The sequence below is a fragment of the Mesocricetus auratus genome, unplaced genomic scaffold, assembly GCF_017639785.1.
Source record: "Mesocricetus auratus isolate SY011 unplaced genomic scaffold, BCM_Maur_2.0 Super-Scaffold_100037, whole genome shotgun sequence".
NCBI classification, from domain to species: domain Eukaryota; kingdom Metazoa; phylum Chordata; class Mammalia; order Rodentia; family Cricetidae; genus Mesocricetus; species Mesocricetus auratus.
In genome coordinates, this window is record NW_024429215.1 from 11,543,905 (window position 1) to 11,565,155 (window position 21,251).

Here is a 21,251-nt window from a genome sequence, read left to right on the forward strand (position 1 = left end):
TATGACCCAATTGCGATTAACAGACATCTATATAACATTCCCTCCAAACACAAAAGAGTGTACATTTTTCTCAGCACTCCATGAGACCTTCTGTAACATTTACCACATACTTGGCTATATATAAAACTTCAACACATACAAAAAATTGGTGTAACCACCTATATATTATTGGACCATTATGATTTAAAGTTAGAATTCAACAACACAAACTACAGAAACCCTACAAACTCAGGGAAAAAAACAAGCAATCACACCATGCCTGGGTCAAGGAATAAATAATTGGCTCCCAGCATTAAAGTCGAATGAAGACACAACAAACCCAAACTTATGGAAAAGTTTGAAAGGAGTACTAAGAGGAAAGTTCATAGCACTAAGTGGCCATATGAAGAAACTGAAGCATAGACACACTAGAGAATTAATAGCACACTTGAAATATGTAGAACAAAAAGAAGAAAACTCACCCCGGAGGAGTAGATGCCAGGAAATAATGAAACTGAGGGAAGAAGTCAACAGAGTAAAATAAAGAAAACAATACAAAGAATCAATGTAACAAAGAGTTGTTTCTTCTAGAAAATCCCAACAAGGTAGGCAAAACATTACCCAAAATAACCAAAAGGTTGAGAGAACATCCAAATTAACAAAATCAGAAATGAGGAGCTTAACAACATACACTGAGGAATTCCAGAGAATCTTCAGATCTTATTTTGAAAACCTGTACTCCACAATATCCTAAAATTTAAAGTAAATGGAAAATTTTCTGAATAAATGTCTCTTACCAAAATTAAATCAAGAATAGATAAACAATTTGAGCATGCTTACAACCTTCAATGAAATAGAAGCAGTCATGAAAAGGCTCCCAACAAAAAAATGCCCAGGGTCAGGTAGTTTCAATACAGAATTATATCAGAAATTCAAAGACGAGTTAATGCTCCTCAAATTGTTCCACATAACATAAAAATAAAGTTCACCGACAATCTTATTTTATGAGGCTATAATCACTTTGGTAACCAAACTTCACAGAGTTACAACTGAGTAAGAGAACTACTGAGCAATCTCCCCAATGGATATTGATGCAAATGTACTCAATAAAATACTGGCAAATAGAATTCAAGAAACATCAGACAAATCATCTATCATGATCAAATAGGCTGCATCTCAAGGACGCAAGAATGGCTCGACATATGAAAATCTATCAATTTAATCCACCATATAAACAAACTGGAAAAGAAAACCATATGATCTTCTCATCAGACACTGAAAATGCCTCTGACAAAAACTAACATCCCTTCCTGATAAAGGTCTTGGAGGTATCAGCAATAACTGAAAGATATTTAGACATAGTAAAACAATATACAGTAAACGAACAGCCAAACTAAATGGAGAGAAATTCAACCTGATTCCTCTAATATTAGGAACAAGGCAAGGGCGTCTACTCTCTCCATATCTCTTCAAAAATGGACCTCATGTTCTAGTTAGAGCAATTAGAAAAGTAAAGTAGATCAACGGGATAAAAACTGGAAAGGAATAAATCAAACTTTCACTACTTAGAGATGATATGATAGTTTACATAAATAACCCAAAAAAATATACCACACGATGCCTACATCTGATAAACACCTTTAGCATAGTGGAAAGTTATGTGATTAACTCAATATATCTGTATCCCTAATATATTTAAATGATATTTGGGCTGAGAATTGAATCAGAACAACTTCACCCTTTACAATATAAGTGAAAGACTTGTATAGCAAGAATTTAAAGAAAGAATAGATAGAGAAAAATGCAGAACATTTACACAATGGAATATTACTCATGGGAAAAGATGGAATCTTGAAATTCCCATACAAATGGATGGCACTAGAAGAAACCATTCTGAGTGCAGTAACCCAAGCACAAAAAGACAATCATGGTATGTCCTTGCTCACATTTGTATTTAGACATAGATAGTAGTATTTCGAGCCTACTATACACTCCATCAGAGGAGCTAGGAAACAAAGAGGACCCTAAGTGAAACATATGTGGTCCCTCTAAGTAATGGAATGGGATAAGCTATTCTGAGCAAGTTGGGATTGTAGGGAGTGGGTAGAGTGATTTAGGAGAAAAAGAAGAGGAGAAGTAGAGGGGAGTGAATGAGGTGTGGGACAGTCATAAATATTATCTTGTAGCTCATGAAAGTATTCACACAGTAGAGACTCCTTCCACCTGCTCCCTGTGTAACCATAGCTTCCGCCAGTCATCCACATACCACCAGCACAGGAGGAATTGCCACAAATCAGACTGGAGTAAGTACCTTCCTCAGCAAATGATAGCTGGGTTACATGCTTAGTGTCCTATCTGCACATGAAGGAACATGTAGCCTCTTAACAGCAAGCAGCCATTGATGATGTGACCTGTAAAATGTGGATTGCTCCAATGCTGTCACATTCCATTGTCATGTGCCTGCAAAGAAGATATGTCATTTGTCTGTTCACAAATAAATTTCTAATGCCAAATGTCATGTATAATTTTTTGACTGGTATAGAAAAAATAAATAAACGGAACTGGAATGTAAATGCCTCTTTTAGTATATTTTGCATGTGAACATATTGTAAACAAGGAAGGATGATAAATGCTTACATTACTTTGCGCTGATGTGCTTTGTTCTCTTCTATCACAAAAGAAACCTTCCTGATTATTCAGAATATGTGAAAGATGATAAGAATGGAGGATACTCCTGCACAGATATAAATATGCAGACTTTGAAACTCAGCTGTGGATACATGGTATAATGCTCTTACTGGTAGTAAATGTACAGCAATTGCTTTGTGTGGCATATCCTGTAAAACCATGATAGGTGTTGATTCTTTTTATATTCTTTTTTAAATTTAAATTAAAATCTTCAGAATGGCACTGAAACTTTCTGGAAGAAAAAATAAATCAGGAGTGGATGGGAAGTAGAACAGGCATTGGGTGAAAGAGCTGGTAGGAGAGGAGATATGGAGGGAAATTTGGATTGGGCTGGTATAATAAATCAATTAATAATCAAATTAATAAATTAAAAGTGGCATTATACTTCGATCGTTCTGGGTCAAACCTTGAACAATGATTCTCTACCTTAGGGCTGCACCCCATTGATACAATTCTTCATGCTGTAGTGACACCCAAACATAAAATTATTTTTGTTGAATTATCATAACTGTAATTTCGATACATTTTAAATTACATGTAAATACCTTATATGCAAGATTTCTTATCTATGACAACTGTGTCAAGGTCAAGTGCCTCCCAGCCTCGAAGGAGCTGAAAACAACATTTAGAGAACCATTGCATTTTAATTTTGGTTAAACACGTATGACAAAATGAGAATCATACACTAAATCTTTCATTTTACTTTGTGTGATTCTTACTGGTTTTGTTGTCTTTAGAAAAGTTCTCATGTAGGCAAGATTGGCCTTGATAACACTGGGTAGCATAGAATGAATGAACATCTGATCCTACTGTCCACATACCATTTTCCTTTTTATGATGATTTCTGGATTTTATCGATGAAAAACATTTTCTATTGTTATTGACTTCTCATGTTGTGGGACCTGCATCCTTATAGCTATCACTACTCCATAAATTTCTAGGGGAACTTTGTTTAGAGCTATGAAGATTGAGATGGGAAAATAATGCAGCAGATGGGGTGACTCTTCTGAATGTCCTTTAGTATCTGTAGTTTTTATGTTAAGGCAGAATCCTGTCTACTCATATGAGTTACAAGGCTGAACTTTCAGCAGAAAGCACCTGTGTCATGGAAGATGGCTGAGGGAATAATGCCCATAAATGCAAAACTAAGACTTGTATTTGAAACCACAACATGGTAGAAGAAATCACAGAGAATGGCAGGCCACTGTCATGAACACATGTAGAGAAGGATGCTGGAAACTAGAGAATATTCAGTTTCTGTGAGGTCAGACAAATTGGTGCATAGTGCCAATTTCCCTTTGTAAAATCAAGAAGTGACTAATAATTCCCATATTGTTCACTTTTGAATTTAAACAAAGGCAAAAAACAAAAATTCAGAAATCACACACACACACAGACAGACACACACACACAGGCATACAGACACACACACACACACACACACACACATGCACACACACACACACACACACACACAAATACTAAAGAGGCATTTACTTTCCAGTTCCATTTATTTATTTAATACATACCAGGCAAAAATTATGCAATATTTTGGCATTTGAAACATGTTAACAAACAGAAAAATAACACATCTTCTTTACAGGCACATGGCAATGGAATTTGACGGCATTGAAGCAATCCAGAAGTTACATGTCACATCTTCAATATCTAGATGCTGTTAAGCTGGGTTACACTAAGCCTGAAACCCAGCTGTCCTCTGCCAAGCAAGGTTCAGCCTGATTTGTGGCAATTACTCATGAGCCTGTCATGGATGACTGTCAGAGCCTTTGGTTTTACAGGGAACAGGTATAAGCCTTCTCTCCTATGTGAACCCTCTCATCCGCTAGCACATTATTTTTATGGCTGAAAGGACTTCCACATGTACTACATGTTTTTCGTGTGTATGAAGGATTGCACTTTCAGGTATGAGTGATTAGAGAAGACCTTTTGATACCTGGTACAGAAAAATCACCTCTACTTCTTTCTCTGGTGGTCTAAAAGGCTAGAGGGATATTTGAAGGTTTGGGAAATTCCTCACAGTTGCATGTCTTAGATTCTCTGTGGAGTCCCTCTCGGTGACTCTCACATGTGGAGTCACCTCATGAATCTGGCAGTCTTCAGTCTGCTCTTGCCTGGACATATTCTCTGGTTCTACCTCCTCTATTGGAACATCGTCAGAAGAAGATGCCATCTGAGACTATCCATGGTACCTGGAGGTGACTTGATTTGATTTTCTGTAATCCTGAGAGAATCCATGAGAAATTCCTCCCTCCTCAGTCTCAGGACCTTTATCACCTAGAATAATAAAAATGGAGTCTATATCGTTTCCAGGACTCTGACCACCACCATTTACTTTATTAAGTTTCAAGTGATTGTTGTAGCCATCTTCACTGTCATCATGTTTGAGAAAATAAGACAGTCTGTGAAAAAGTTCCCAAGACAGCTTCCTCACCAAAAACCCCTCCTCTGTGGTACCTGACAATCACCGGGTCCCAATGAAAAAGGCTTGTAGGATTTGCAAGTGTGTTCTAGCAATCTCTTGTGTTGATGATGTTGCTGAATGCTGTTCTTTCACAAGGTTGATGACTTCTTTTAAGGATATGTTCTCAAAAAAGTGGGCTTCCTATCCCTGCATGGACACAGGAACCTGTAAACAGAGCCAGATAATAATAATCAGTGAAACTGCAATCCAAATGATTACATGGGATCATTGGTTATCTCATTTGTTTAATTCCATTTATAATGCTGTTACCCTGGTATTCACGATTTATGTTCCCAAGTAACTACTCAGTATATATTCATTAGTGTTGCATCTCTGTTCCCAAGAAAAAAGTAAAGTTATGTTTTTATTTTTCTATAATGTCTGTCAAGAACATTGTCTCAGAAAAAGGGTGGGAGGTGTCCAGCACTTTTCTGAAGCACAACATAGAAAAGACATGCTAGACAGGAACCACATCTGTGAGCAGTGAGGTGTTTTATTTTGGAAATATGTGATTTTTGTGAGACATAATGTGAGAGTTTCATCCTGGGCAGTAATTAAACTGTGGATGGCAAGTGAGGGTGTCTTTCTGTCTCCTCTTTGTACATTTGCTACTTTCGTGGTGTTTGATTGTTTTTGCAAATGAATTCCTTGTAGTCTAGTCTGTTCACATAGTCACTAATTAATTGTGAAATACCTAGTAATACAATATGATAGCTTACCCCTAAGATTGTTGTCTTATGTTAAAATGTGTTTAACCACAACAGAAAAGACAGAACTCAAGATACTATCCTATTCTAAAGAATCCTAGAAGATCAAAAACCAAAATTCCTGAAGTCTGTCTTTAAAATCCACATCCAAAAACATCTTCAGTGTTGAATCCTCAAGCTGAAAAGTTCTCCTGAGAGAATAAAAAAATGTCATATGATAGGGAAAGAATTAAAAATGCTGCAAATGAATTAGCCAAAATGTACAACCATGTTTTCATCTTCAGTAGAAAAAAGGTGCCTCATGAGGCCTGGATTTGGTGACTGCTATCATTAGTGGGAAGAGGCAAGAGGATATCTCTGAGTGAAAGTCAGCCTGGTTTACAGAGGGAATTCCAGGACTAGAGCTGTTACCCAGAGAAGTCCTGTCTTGAAAAACTAAAAAATACTACTCCTACTGCTACTAAAATAAAATATAAAATCTGACTTCTCTGCATTGACATTTATTCTTGTTGATGATAATCTGGATTTTAATAAATTAAAGCAATGTTAGTCAGAAGAAGTATTCCTATGAAAATATTTGTTTGCATGAGAATAATAAACCTACCACTAACCTGGTGGGGTTGGCTCAAGCCTTTAATGCTATCACCAGCTAGGCAAGACTGGGGGATCTCAGTGAGTTCCAGGCCAGCCTGGTCCACAAAGTGTGATCCAGGACAGACAGGACTTTTACAGAGAGAAGCCCTGTTTGGAAAAAAACAAAAACAATAACAAGAAACAATACAAACAAAACATACCAGTGTGTCAGTATTTGCTTATTTTGTGCGTATTGCAGGGGTTACCATTCAGGCTAACCACAAATCCTTAGAAAAATCCAATGGGCTTTAATCACTTGCACACACGTTTAATCCCAACACTAAACTGAAAAACCTCAATACACCCCCCCCTTTTTGAGAAGTTTACCTCAGTGGAAAATTCCCCAAGGTCCCTTCCCCTGGACAGGGAACAAGGTCTAATTAAAAAGAACATCTGGTCCAGAGTGCTAATGAAGGAACCCGGCAGGCTGTAGAGATAAGTGTAAATCTGACCTTGTGGTTTCTCCAGGGAGGAACAACCCCTATTGCTTGCCCAGATCTGCCCCTGCAGTAGCTCCACTCCTTGCAATACCCCTATTACTTTGCTTGCCAAAATTATGTATATAAAACGAAAGCTGTCCTAGGGGCTGGGCGCATTCAGTTAGCCAAGCTGCTGAATGGCCCACAGATGCCTGTGTAAAAAACTTAAATCTCTTGCGGTGGCATCCAACTGTATAGTTATTGAGCTCGGGACATCACCGGGGTATTCAGTCTGAAGTCCGCTTACTTCAGGTCTTTCAAAACAAAACACAGCCTGGTGCATCTCTGAGTATGAGTGCAGCCTGGGTCACAGAAGCACAAAGTCTTCAAAACAACACTGAACAGAAAAACAAACAGAAGGATGCTTGAAGTAGTGAGTTCCCCTTGCAATACCAGACTATGAGCAGAAGCACAAGACTGGAGTGTAAGGTCATCCACAATTGCTTTGTATATTTGGGAGAAGACTCGGCTACAGGAAGACGTGTTGCAACAACAAGAAATAAAGACAGAAAAAAATAAGCAAAGAATAAGGTAAGGAAGTATATACAATTTTGTGGGTATTGCAGGGGTTACCATTCAGGCTAACCACAAATGCTTAGAAAAATCCAATGGGCTTTAATCCCTTGCACACACATTTAATCCCAACACTAAACAAACAGGAAGACATGTTGCAACAACAAGAAATAAAAACAGAAAAAAGTAAGGTAAGGAAGGAAAAATAAGAAAGAACCACAACATGTTTTCATTTTCGTCACACAGTTTTTATTCCTTCCCAGATCACAATGTTCACATCATGTCTATCATTCAGAATCCTTGCCGTTATGAATAGGGTGGTAATGAACATAGTTGAACAACTTTCTCTTTCCAGTGTGAATATGTGTATGAAGTATGTGAGAGTACGTGTGTACCACAGCATGTCTGTGATGGTCAATGGAAAACAATGAGTACCTCTCCATCTTTGCCTTTTCCCAGCATCGCTGGCTGACCAGGGACACTGGGATTACAATCTTGGGGAGCTTTCCCTTTCAATGACATTCTGACTTTCAAAATATAATGGGATTGCTAGCAAGGAATTAAGAGCCGACTCTGACGGACTTCTGAGAACTGCTGAATACAATTTTGTATAAGTAGATCCGGAACTGGAAACTGTTTTCTGTGAATGAACTCCACATCTTATGGTGAAGAAGAGAAGAAGTTAATTACTAAAAGGTATTTTTGGATACAGGCTGGTCTATTTGCTACAATTTATATGTGAGGTGGATTTCACAAGGAAGTAGGGACTCAGGTCCACTAAATAGGCAAAGGAGGGGGTCTCTTAAACGGCTGAATTAAATAATAGCAGATAGGAATTTATATTTGCCTGAGGATGGCTCACAGCATGCTCCCTTGCTGACTTGTTTATTACTCTCTAGGTGGTCTCAGGGCATTTGATACTGCAGACATTCTTGCCTAGACAGCTCAGTGTGGGGCGATTTTTTTTTCCTGTGTAAAACTCTTGGCTGGGGTTGGGGGTGGTGCTTAGGAGGTAGATGCATAAGGATCACTAGCTCAGCAAGAGGTACAGAGCCATTTCCTCTCAAATATTAAAAAATAAATTGTAGATGTGTGTGCCTCTGTATGTGTGTGTGCGGGCATACGTGTGTATGGGGGGGGTTCTGTGTATTACAACTGAAAACACTCACACACACAATGGAATCAAAATGAAAGTAAGACTACCAGTGTAGAAGGACCAGAGGCACAGGCGTGGCTGGACTGCAATTTGCATGCTGAACAAGAGTGACTCTTTCAACTGCCTGTCTAGAAAGCAGAACTTCAGGACCCCTTCCATGGAGCCTGAGGCAGTAACATGAGAAGCCATTTCCCCATCAGTCAGGAAAAGCAACAGGCAGCTATAATCTCATCCCCAACTGTGGCCCTTACGAAAGACCCCGGAATTTCTGGTAAACACCAAACAAGGCTTCTTCAGCTCCTGCACAGGCTCCTGTTTCTCCAGATGGTATGTAACGGCCCAAATGGATGGAGGGCTGAGGGTGGTGGAAAGCACTCCCGATGAGGTAGCTGATATTGACACGGGATACTTCAAATCCATCTGACCTTACACTGAGTATTGGGGTTAGCGAATGATTTTAAAGCACAGAGCTAGGGCCTCTTATGTGGTAAGCACATGTATTCTACGGTATTCGTATCCCCTCCAGAACACATCAGAAGACAGAAAAAGCTGACTCACAGCTGAGCATTTAAGATCTTAGTAAAGTGTGTTCAAGCTGTTGCTCTTTTTTCTCACACCAGAACTCTAAAAACGAAATACTCTTTGTGCTATTGTGACAGAAAATAAAAAATAAGAACATATAGATTTAAATAAAGAGAAAAGAAAATCCCCACAAATCGGGTAGTACAAGACATAAGTCGTCCCAAGTACACATGTGGGAAAGTTATATAATCCTGGGCCAGGTCTATATAGGGGACTCCAGAACAGTTAGGGTTACAAAGAGAGACACTGAATCAGATTAAAAAATGATAAACAGACTACTTTCCCCACTGAATCAAAGATGAATACTTTGTGGATTTTTTTGTTGTTGTTGTTTGTTTTTTATTTTTTATTTTAAGACATGGTTTCTCTGTATTCTTTTGGAGGCTGTCTTGGATCTTGCTCTGTAGACCAGGTTGGCTTCCAACTCACAGAGATCTGCCTGCCTCAGCTCCCGAGTGCTGGGATTATAGGTGTGTGCAACAAACAGCCAGCTTTCAAAGATGAATCCAATCTCAGTTCCAGCTCTTTATATCTGAAGATTACATGGAAAAAAACACATCCTAGCAAAGCATAGTAAGTCACTCTAGTGAAAGGGACAGTACCACAGTGAGAGGTAATGTTAAGACTGAGTGGCATTTATGTCCCAAAACATCTGATCCTGTGTTCTCACATATAGCTCAATCCAAATTTGTTAATGTTTCCTAATTCCAAAGATTTTTGTAACTCAAATGCTTAGGTGAACACGTTAAAATCCTTGGCAGTGGATTGAGATAGAGAGAAAGAATTTCCCAGGAGGTGTCTGAAGCACAGCACAGAAAAGACAGAGACTGAAAAGATATCATCTCTGTAGGAAGAGAGTGGCTTGTATTTTATTGGGGGGAAACATGATGTTTGGTAGACATGATGTGAGAACTAGTCTGTGGATAAATAAAAATGTTGTGGCCAGATAATGTGTGTGTGTGTGTGTGTGTGTGTGTGTGTGTGTGTGTGTGTGTGTGTGTGCTTGCTTGCTTCCTTTTGCAGAAGGGTGTCTTGTAGCATAGTCTGCTCACAAACTCACTAAGTATAGACCTGCACTACAATCCTATGGCTTCTATCTCCACTTTTCTGGGGTTCCATATTTGCCTCAGTATTTCAGAAATCATTGCTGCCCTGTGATTTAATGTGGCTTGTCCTTCACTTCTAGTACTTTTCTTCCACAACAATTGTTCTATGGAACTTTATAATGGGGGAATTTGATCAAACTCAAAATCAGAGGATTAGCCACAATAACTTCATGATTTCTGGGGACACAGGAAACCCTGAGCTCCTGCACAGCTCGGTGTACTCTTCTGGTTAGTCTCACTATCCTCACCACCAGATTATTCTCCCTGTTGAGTCATATATTTTTCCAGTTTATATATAATCTTTATTCTGTTTTATGGATGTAAAAACTAGGATCAGGTATTTACTGAGAACTCTCAGTTGATTTTTGACTTTAATCATCCATTCTCCTTTTAATTTATAGCTTTTACACATCCAACAACTGTTTCAACAGACCTTCAAGTCACACAACAGATAATTGCCTGACAAAGTTGCATCTTTGTGAGGATCCTCACCAGAATGGCTTCACAGCTCAGAGAAAAATTTCAAACGGAGTCACCAGTAAATGAGCTTGAACTAGACAATCTAGACATTATTCCAAACCAGGTTTCTCCTGTGCAGTGGGAAGGAAACATGCCTAACTCCTCAATTGCTCAGCTCAACTTTCCCCCAAATAACAATGGCTCCTGTGCAAAGCAGGAGCTTCAAACTCTCTGGGAGATGTTCACGTCCTGGTTGCAGCCAGAAAAGCAGAGCAAGGAGCAGATGATTTCTCAATTGGTCGTGGAGCAATTTCTCAAAACGGGCGCTGCAAGAACACGTTTGCCATTAAAGAGAAGTGGGAATCAAGTGGCAGAGACATGGGGAGATTCATGGAGGGTCTGAATGATGAGTGCTTGAAGCCTCCTGTCATGGTGAGTACCTGGGGTGAGAGACGAATGAGTTGGGAGGAGACTGTCATTGCCTTTGGGAATAAATAAGAAGTTGTCATTAGTGAGATTATTTAAATTTTATTTCTGTCATTTTATTCATTTATTTTTATTAGTGAAAGTGCTCACTCATTACAAAGTTGTTGCAAAGAGAATATCCAGTAATCTAAATTATCATGAATAAAGGAGAAACAAGTGTATCAACTGTTTGAGAGTAATAACTAAGTTTAATTTAAATGGAGATAGAGATTGAAGGGCTTACATTTGCACAGAGCCCTTGTGGCTTTAGAGGAGATGCTGTGGGTATGTACCCTGGCTCAGACACAGAGGTGCTCAAATTGTATGAATCTTGAAATTGAATTGGAAATCTGGCTAAAAACTTGACACCTAGAACTTGGCCATGATACCTGGATGCGGGAAGAAGAAACTGGGGAATGAAGTGGATACTGGCTTTTCAAGATATTTATTCCATGTCAGAAGATACCGGTCTAAATTACTGGGGTGACACAATGGTAGAGTAGGATTTCTTTCTTTTTCCCTCCCTCCCTCCCTACCTCCCTTTCACATTCCCTTCCTTCTCTCCTTCCTTCCTGCCTTCCTTCCTTCCTTCCTTCTTTCCTTCCTTCCTTCCCTCCTTCCTGTTTTTTTTTTGTTTGTTTTTTATAGACAGGATTTCCAAAATGCTATGTAGCTTGTCCTGGAACTAGTTCTGTAGACCAGGCTGACCTTGAACTCAATCTGAAGCATGATTTCATATTGTTGCCCTCGTTGGCCCAGTATTCTGAAGTGCTGGATTGAAGGTGTCAATAACTAAACACTGCTGTTTGTTTGAATTTATTACTCTGTAACCAGGTTCACGTTTGACAGTTTGTTTTATTCTTCAGTGTGTCACACCTGAACTTTGTTTTTAATTGAGAATTTTATGATTGTAACTGAATTCCAAGTAAACTGATGCCCGAATGATGAGTCATGTTCCTAAGAGCAGAGACAAATTGCAGTTTGTGGAATTAATGTATATGTTAGTCTAATTCATACAGGCATTAGTTTTGTTAAATACTCAATAATAAATCAATGACAAACAACAATTTAAAGCTTTCTTTTAAAGGGCATCTTTGGTAAAGTATGGCTCTCTAGGGCTAGTAGTCAATGGGACAGACAACAAATTATACCTACTGCAAATGATGCCCAGTGAACACAGCAAAGTGAAATGACAGGTAGATAGTGAGAGAACACTGACAGAATAATGGGTGGAGATAGGGGATCAGAAAGCCTCAGAGATCTGAGAATGACAATGGTTAAGAACATGAGGCTCAAAGACAGAAATAGCAATTGCCAATCTGAGGCTAGAATGCCAAAATGTCAGGTACTCCAGAATTACAGTTGAGTTTCTGAGGATTCCAGATAGAAATTAACATTTACCTCTTGTTAATCCCACTGAACAAGAATAAAGATCATTACACATAGGTTTGATTTTTTTTGTCAAATTCAGCAAGCTTTATACTCTGTTACATGGGTCTACACCCCAGAAAATAGCTTTGAGAAAAATAGCAGTAAATACAGGAGAGAAAGGGTGGGTTTCCATAGTTTAACAAACATTAAGACTAAGGGAAACCCAGGGGTTGGGGGACTTTTTGGTTTACATAGAAATTTGACAGAACATTTCAAAATGATTTGCCAGAACATCTTCTCAGGAAGGAGGTCAGGATATGGCCACAGTATAGGCTGCAGAACATGCAAAATTTCAGAAAATGTGTCAAGACATACTTCAATTTAAATTTTACTGACAACAGCTATGAAGTTCTTTTTGACATTATAATTCCATGGTATCTAATCTTAAGATGGAATCAGGCCAGTCTATCATTGATCACAGGGTGGAGTCTAAAGCAGCAGCTCTATTGGAGTAGCATTGCCATGAACCAGACAATGCCTGTGGATATCCCAAGGTTCCTGGGGGCAAGTGAATGATTGAAAAAAGGGAGTTACAAATTGATGAGAAACTGTGAAATTCCAGGCATGGAGACATTTTTTTTAAAAGAGACAAACTTTATCAGAACAGGCAGATAAATACAATCAAGGGAATAAGAGGATCTCCAGAAATGAGAGACCACGTAGGGAATTTTACACTTTCCTTGAGACACTCCCACTCTTTCTGATTGGTCCTAAGTTGCACTGTATTCTTTTACCCAAGACATTTATTTGGTATTATTTGAAATATGTTTTTTGTGAGTTATAGGGTTGGGGAAAATCCCTGGAAAAATTATCACCTGTTCTTAAAGGGGACATTCCCTGTTGGAAGTTTGGCCTAATTTCATCTGATCCTCCTTCAATGCACTGAACAGTTGAGGAAAATATTCTGGCCAAAACTCTAGGAACATAATTTTGTTACTGCCCTAGAGACAGTGACTCAACACTTACAAACACAGTGAGAATAGTGACTTCAGGGAACAGAACCTGTAGACGCCAAGATAACATCAATAGAAATGAGGGACACACATATGAGCTAACCCATATCCAGGGATTCCATGCAATCAACTGAGGGCAGGTTTTCTCTCATCCACAGATTCATTGTTAATGGTCATCTGGCTTTGTTTCCAGGTTCATGTCTCCATGCAGGGACAGGAAGCCCTCTTTCCTGAGAACATGTCCTTAAAAGAAGTCATCAAGCTTTTGAAAGAACAGCAATCATTAAAAACTGCAAAACAGCAGAATGTAACAACACCCTTGCAGTTCCCACAAGACAATTTATTGGCAACAGGTGAGCAGGGAAACTGGACAGATAATGGATTTTGTAAGATGATGTTCTTTGCTGGAAACAGTTTCATATACTCTTTTATTTCCACAGGTTATGAAAACAGTGAAGATGGCCAAAACGTGTTCTTGAAAGGTCATGAAACAAACAGTGTTTTTAGTAGTCCTGAAAATGTGATGTACTCCCAACTCATTATTCAGACTGGGAAGTATCCTCAGCCTGAAGAGGCAGGTGTTTCTTATGGAGTTCCTCTGGATCTCAGCAGAGCAAGTGAAGGCAGCTCCCTGTACCAGGCAGAGTCCCTTAGGGCTCCTTCCTATGAACATATCACTATGGTTGTGCAGCCAGTGTATCTCTCCTGCACATACAAGTCTGAAGACACTGAAGATGGCCACTACATTAACTTGACCACAACTAATGTAAATTGTGGTGTTAGCAATCTCAAAAATCAGAGAGATTCCCTTCTCATAATTCAGAGAGGGCAGAATCCTGAGCCTGAACAGAGAGGTGTTTCTTACGGAGTTCTCGGGGATTCTGCAAGAGCAATTTGGGGCACATCCAGGTCCCAGGCAATGTCCCTAACAACCCATTGTTCTCGACATATATCTAGGGAAATACCAGGGTACCTCTCTAGGCCAGAGCAGCCCACCTCTGAGCCTGTTCCTCTTTGGAAGTGTCATAAGGGAAGTTTTATATGTGAGGGTCACCAAGAAAAACTCCAGAAGGAACTCAAGCCATACAAATGTGAGGAATGTCCCAGGACCTTCGGATATCCCTGTAACCTCTCAGTCCACCAGAAAAGTCACAGGGTGGAGAAGTCATTCTTCTCTACCCATGGTCACACAGGTTTCTATGAAAGCGCAGACCTCTGTGTTCCTGAGGCCATACCCAAGCCAGAGAAGCCTTTCACATGCAGCACATGTGGAAAGTCTTTCAACCACAAGACCAATCTGCAGGCTCATGAGAGGATTCACACAGGAGAGAAGCCCTATACCTGCTCCCTGTGTAACAGTCAGTTCCGTCAGTCATCCACCTACAACCGTCACCTGAGGAATTACCACAAATGAGACTGAACTGTTTAACCTTCCTCAGCAGAGGTTTGCTGATTTTAGCCTGAGTGTGTCATCTGCACATGAAGAAGCATGTAGTTTTTAAGGAACATTTAACCAGAGAAGATTTATCACCTTGTGGATTGTTCCTTCTTTCTGTTCTCCCATCCCATGGGCATATATATGAGTGTAAAGGAGATGATTCAAATGTTAGTTTGTTTTCTGACGTTTGCCAAATGCCTAAAAGTAACTGGTGTTTTATTTCCAAATACTAAATAAATGTTTATGCTTCTGTGTTCCTTCTGTGTGTTGTTTCTGGTGTGCCTTTGTGTGGTGTGTTTTCCTGGGTCACTCTATTATTACACAATTTGTGACAATGCTTCTCTTACTAATTATACCCCATGTGAGGTAAAGACGTCAATATCATAGAGAAAGAGAACCCCTCACACACACCTGCAAGGCTAGGGCTTTCTCCCTGATCCTGTTTAGGGACAAACCACATCCAAACACAGGTTTTCACAGTGAGAACAGTGGAAAGAATAGACAAAATGACTGCTTTCTTACTGTGCCAGAAAATAGCAGCAAATGGACTTTTTCGAGAAGAAGGGAAGGTCTTTCATATAATGGGCTAGCATGTGATGGCAAAGGTTATACTGGATTAGGGGGAAAGAGGTCAGATGTTTCTTTCCCAAAGAGAGACAAAGAACTGCCTTTGGATAGAGAGAAGACAGCTGTGACCCATAGGAAAATGACAGTTTAGGTTCAAGGGGAATCCCTATTAGCATAATATATTTAATTTTGATTGGGCATGATATTTAGGTGAGCCCAAGGTGCTTTTGATTCATGGACAGTGATTCATTGATAGCTGAGCCTTGATAGTCTGCCTCAGGAGGAAGAAGTGGCCAAATAAGTGCATAAATCTTGGTGCCTAGCTTTAGGAAGGTAATGTAATGGTTTTTAGCAAGACAGAGGGAATGGGGGTTAAAGGTGAGGCCTGCCAGAGTCATGTGCTTCAGTGGCCTAGTGACCCTCCAAACCTCTTAGCTAGTAGTTATGATGGATTTCCCTTCTACTGGACTTGCCTTTCAAACAAAGCCATTTTATATGTGTGCTTCTGTGAATATGTGTGTCATGAGTGAACACGCCCTTATATGTCAGTAGGACCATGAGGTAACCCTACATTTACTTATGCTAAATTGTTTGCATTAGAGCTTGTTTGCTAGGGGATGTAATCTCACTTTCTAGCAGTGATTTGCAATCCCTCATTGTATTTCCTTAATTCTTGGTCATGTTCATCCTCTGTTTCTGCTGGCACTCACAAGCATTTTCCCCATGCACACATGTGAAAATAATTGATTACTAAATACATTAAATAACATGAATAAAAAGGAAACTTAAAGTAAATATTTCTTACATAGTTCTAAAATTTAACAACTCATTCTAAATAAAATTGTCAAATATTTTCTGTTGTTTATCTGAGTGAATTTCAAATTTGGCTGGTTAAACTCTGAAATTATTTCATGATTTGAAAATTCTTTGAAAATTATCTCAAATCATAGGGTTCAGCCAGGACCAATGAAAATAATCTTTTTTAATTTCTCTTTTTCTATCTTCATCATCATTGCCATAACCATTGTTATTTTGTTATTTTTTTTTCCTTATACAGGCTTTCTCTTTGCATAGCCCTAGATATCCAGGCACTGTCTCTATAGCCCATGTTAACCTTAATTTCATAGATCTGACTGCCTCTGCTTCTTTAGTCCGAGGATCAAAGGCTTGTTTCACTACATCCTGTGAAAACATTAAACTTTATTAAGTGTATCCAATAATTTTCATTGAAATAATAGAGAATGCTTCTGTTATTAAAAGTGATTTTTATGGATTATTTGGGAATCTCACATCATGTACAGCAATTGTGCACAATTCCAATTCTTTCCTTTCTGCCCCTCTCCCCAGTGTCCCTCCACCACAGTCCTAAAAATAAACACAACAAAAACCAAGTTCATTTTGTGTTTTCCATACACATTGGAACATGGTGGAATTCCTAGAGGCCAAACCCTGAATAGAGGATGAGTCTTTCTCTCCCTGCATCCATGCCAGAAGTTATGAACTGGAGAGTCCTGGGGTGGTTAGAGCAGCGAATGCCAAATCTCCCCTACCTACACTAACACTTGATGCAAGATGCTGTGGCCAGTGAGGTGTGGGTCTAAGTCTTCCACAAGAGATGGGGCTGAGAATATTTATTTCTATAAAGACCAAACTTTCAGGCATCAGTGAGACAGCTAAGTAAATATATGAAAATTATGAGTATTTTATTTAAACTACCTATGAAATAATTTCCAGGTTCTGTTGACACTATCAATTTATTTACTTATTAAATACGTTTGAATATGGCTTTTGCAAACTTGGCAATGGGAATTTTCCTCTCCTTCCAGACTCCAGTGGTTAGGCTTGACAATTATTCCAAGCTATTTTATTGTGCCATTTTGTTATTCATTAGAAGCACTGAATCCCAAAAGACCTGACTTAAGTCAACTGCTTGTTTCTCATCTCAAGAGGAATTTCACAGACAATGTCAGATTTTTTTATTTAAGTACATCCTGGATGACATTGGACAACAATATTACTGTATATTTACCACATAAATATCTTGGGCAAGAGTGCCATGTTCCATTTACAAGAAAAATATGATTTGAAGGTGATTTGTGGTAGTGCTTGTGGTTTGTTTCTGCTATTATTGCAACTGTATTGTATATAATATTATAGTGCTTCATGATATACTACGTCTGGGTATTGTGGCCTGCTCCAGTGTCTCCACGGTGATTGTCCTTTATAGGCATAAGAGACAATTCTAATATATTCAGTGCTCAGCGATTCCTGATGTCTCACCTGAGGTCAGAGCCACACAAACAATTGTCATCCAGTTGTCCACTTTTGTCATCTCTTACCCAGTCTCTTCCATTCTGGTCATCTTTAAAACATTTACCAAATTCCAGTACTAGTGTGCGTAGGTATATTTTTATTCCTAGAAATATACTTTCCCATAGATTGCTCTCTTTCTTCTCATAAGTTATATGTAGAGTGATCACTAGTAATATATCACATCATGTTTGTTACACAATTTACTATCTAATAATGATCAAAGTGTAAAATTATACAAATTATTATGTAACATTAGGCACAGTATACGTGAACATTAGAAAATACTTCTTGGAAAGAGAAAGTGTGGCAAGGGAATTGAAGCTGGGGGTTGACAACTTTAGAGGAGGCACCCAGTGTGAGAAGTTCTGAGAGGAGCCAGGACTTTGTAAGAGGTACTAGCAATGTTACAAGGTTCTGGCACCTAGCATCCACTTTGATGTTATTAGACACCTCCGTGAGCCATTTGTACTTAGTCTTTGGGTCCATACACTTTAGAGATCCTGAAAAATCTAGCATGTTTTGTGATAGGGAAACTCTCTCCAGAGACAAGGTCATGACACTTGTTTACTCTAATGGTAATGAAGCTCTGTTCCCTCTGCAGGACTCTCTGCTACACCCTTTGTACTCTTTTTTTTTAAACATTTTTTTATTTTAATTTTAAATAGCTTGTTTTACATGTCAATCCCAGTTCCCTCTCCCTCCCCTCCTCCCGCAACACCCACCATACCCCCCCCCCCAGCCTCCCACCTTATTGCCAATTCCTTCCATATAGGGGATATCTCGAGTCTGTCATTTCACTCAGGGTAGGGTCCAGGCACTTCCCTAAGAGTCCAGGCTGAGAGAGCATCCCTCTTTGTGCTATGGACACACAATGTCTGTTTGTATTCCAGGGATAAACACTGATACACTGCTCAGGGCCCCATAGGTTGCCCAGGCCTCCTCCACTGACACTCACATTCGAGGGTCCAGATCAGTCCCATGCTGGCCTCCCCGCTGTGGGTCTGGGGTCCAAGAGCTCTCCCCTGTTCAGATCAGCTGTCTCTGCTGGTTTTGCCAGCCCATTCTTTGCTAATTTGCTCATCGCTCCTCTCTGTCACTGGGTTCCTTGGGTTCAGTTCAGTGTTTAACTTTGAGTGTTTGCCTCTGCTTCCATCAGTCACTGGATGAAGGCTCCAGCATGGTTATAGACATCAAGTTCATTATCAGGAATGGGCATTCGAGGTGGTCTCTCCATTATTGCTTAGCTTGCCAATTGGTGTCATCCATTTAGATAACTAGAGGTCACACTGGTGCCTGATCTGTCTTCTAACCTATGATTCTGTCTTCCCCCTATTCTACCCCCCCACTCAACCTTCCAGCTCCCCCATTACCTACTCTGTCTTCCTCTCTCCCCCTCTTCTTCCCAGTTCCCACCCCACCCCCACCCCTAGCCTTGTTCCTCATCTGTTCAGAGGATCTTGCATCATTCCTCTTTTGTTGGGTACTATGCATGTCTTTTAGGTTCTTTCCTGTTTCCCAGAATGTCTATCCAGACTATCCTGATCCATGTCTAAAATCCATATATGAGTGAGTACATACCATGTTTGTCTTTTTGCGACTGGGTTACCTCACTCAGGATGGTTTCTTCCAGTGCTATGCATTTACCTGGGAATTTCAAGATTTCATTGTTTTTTTTTCTGCTAAGTAATACTCCATTGTGTAAATGTACCACATTTTCTCTATCCACACTTCAGTTGAGGGGCATCTAGATTGCTTACATGTTCTGTCTATTACAAATATTGCTGCTATGAACATAGTGGAACAGATGCCCTTGTTGTATGAATTTGCCTCTTTTGTATATATGCCTAAGAGTGGAATTGCTGGGTCTTGTGGTAGATTGATTCCCATTTTCCTGAGGAATCTCCATTCTGCTTTCCAAAGTGGCTATTCCAGTTGGCACTCCCACCAGCAGTGGAGGAGTGTTCCCCTCTCTCCACATCCTCTCCAGCATAAATTGTCTTTGGTGTTTTTGATTTTAGCCATTCTGACAGGAGTAAGATGGTATGTCAGTGTTGTTTTGATTTGCATTTCCCTGATGGCTAAGGATGTTGAGCACTTTCTTAAGTGTCTCTTGGACATTTTAGCCTCCTCTACTGAGAATTCTCTATTTAGATCTGTACCCCACCTTTTAATTGGATCCTTTGGTGTTTTGGAGACTTGCTTCATGAGTTCTTTGTAAATTTTGGAGATTAGCCCTCTGTCAGATGTAGGGTTAGTGAATATCTTTTTCCATTCTGTAGACTACCTTTTTGTCTTGTTGACTGTGTCCTTTGCCTTACAGAAGCCTTTTAGTTTCAGGAGGTCCCATTTGTTAATTGTCAATCTCAGAGTTTGTGCCACTGGTGTTATGTTCAGGAAGTGGTCTCCTGTACCAACTCGTTGAAGAGTATCTCCCACTTGCTCTTCTAAAAGTTTCAGTCTGGCTGGATATATGCTGAGGTCTTTGATCCATTTGGACTTAAGTTTTGTACAAGGCGATAAACATGGATCTATCTGCAGTCTTCTGCATACCAGTATCCACTTATGCCAGCACCATTTGTTGTAGATGCTTCCTGTTTTCCATTGTATAGTTTTAGCTTCTTTGTCAAAAATCAAGTGTTCATGGGTGTGTGGGTTAAAATCAGGGTTTTCAATTGGGTTCCATTGGTCTACCTGTCTATTTTTGTGCCAATACCAAGCTGTTTTCAAGACTATAGCTCTATAATAGAGCTTCAAGTCAGGTATGGTGATGCCTCCTGAAGTTCCTTTAGTGTATAGGGTTGTTTTGGCTACCCTGGGCCTTTTGTTGTTCCATATAAAGTTGATTAATGTTCTTTCCAGGTCCTTGAAGAATTGTGATGGAATTTTTATAGGGATTGCATTGAATCTGTAGACTGCTTTTGGCAAGATTGCCATTTTTATTACGTTGATCCTACCAATCCAAGAGCATGGGAGATCGTTCCATTTTCTGGTATCTTCTTTGATTTCTTTCTTTAAAGACTCAAACTTCTTGATATACAGGTCTTTCACTTCCTTGGTTAACATTATCTCCAGATATTTGATACTGTTTATGGCTATTGTAAAGGGTGATGTTTCTCTGATTTCTTTCTCAGTCACTTCATCATCTGTATATAATAAGGCCACTGATTTTTTTTAGTTTACCTTGTATCCTGCCCCATTGCTGAAGGTGTTTATCAGCTCTAGGAGTTCTCTTGCGGATTTTATTGGGTCACTTATGTAAACTATCATATCATCTGCAAATAGGGAAAGTTTGACTTCTTC

The 21,251-nt window shown here is 39.4% G+C and overlaps 1 protein-coding gene across 1 annotated transcript; it reads left to right on the forward strand.

Annotated features, from left to right (window-relative positions):
* The first annotated feature begins 8,866 nt into the window (after nt 1-8,866).
* Nucleotides 8,867-15,313, forward strand: LOC121135398 (zinc finger and SCAN domain containing protein 4D-like). Its single transcript, XM_040734131.1, is given in 5 exon segments — nt 8,867-8,964; nt 10,727-11,101; nt 11,104-11,216; nt 13,827-13,986; nt 14,074-15,313. Coding segments are annotated over 4 exon segments (1,527 nt in total). The 5' UTR covers nt 8,867-8,964; nt 10,727-10,821; the 3' UTR covers nt 15,048-15,313.
* Nucleotides 15,314-21,251: the final 5,938 nt, after the last annotated feature.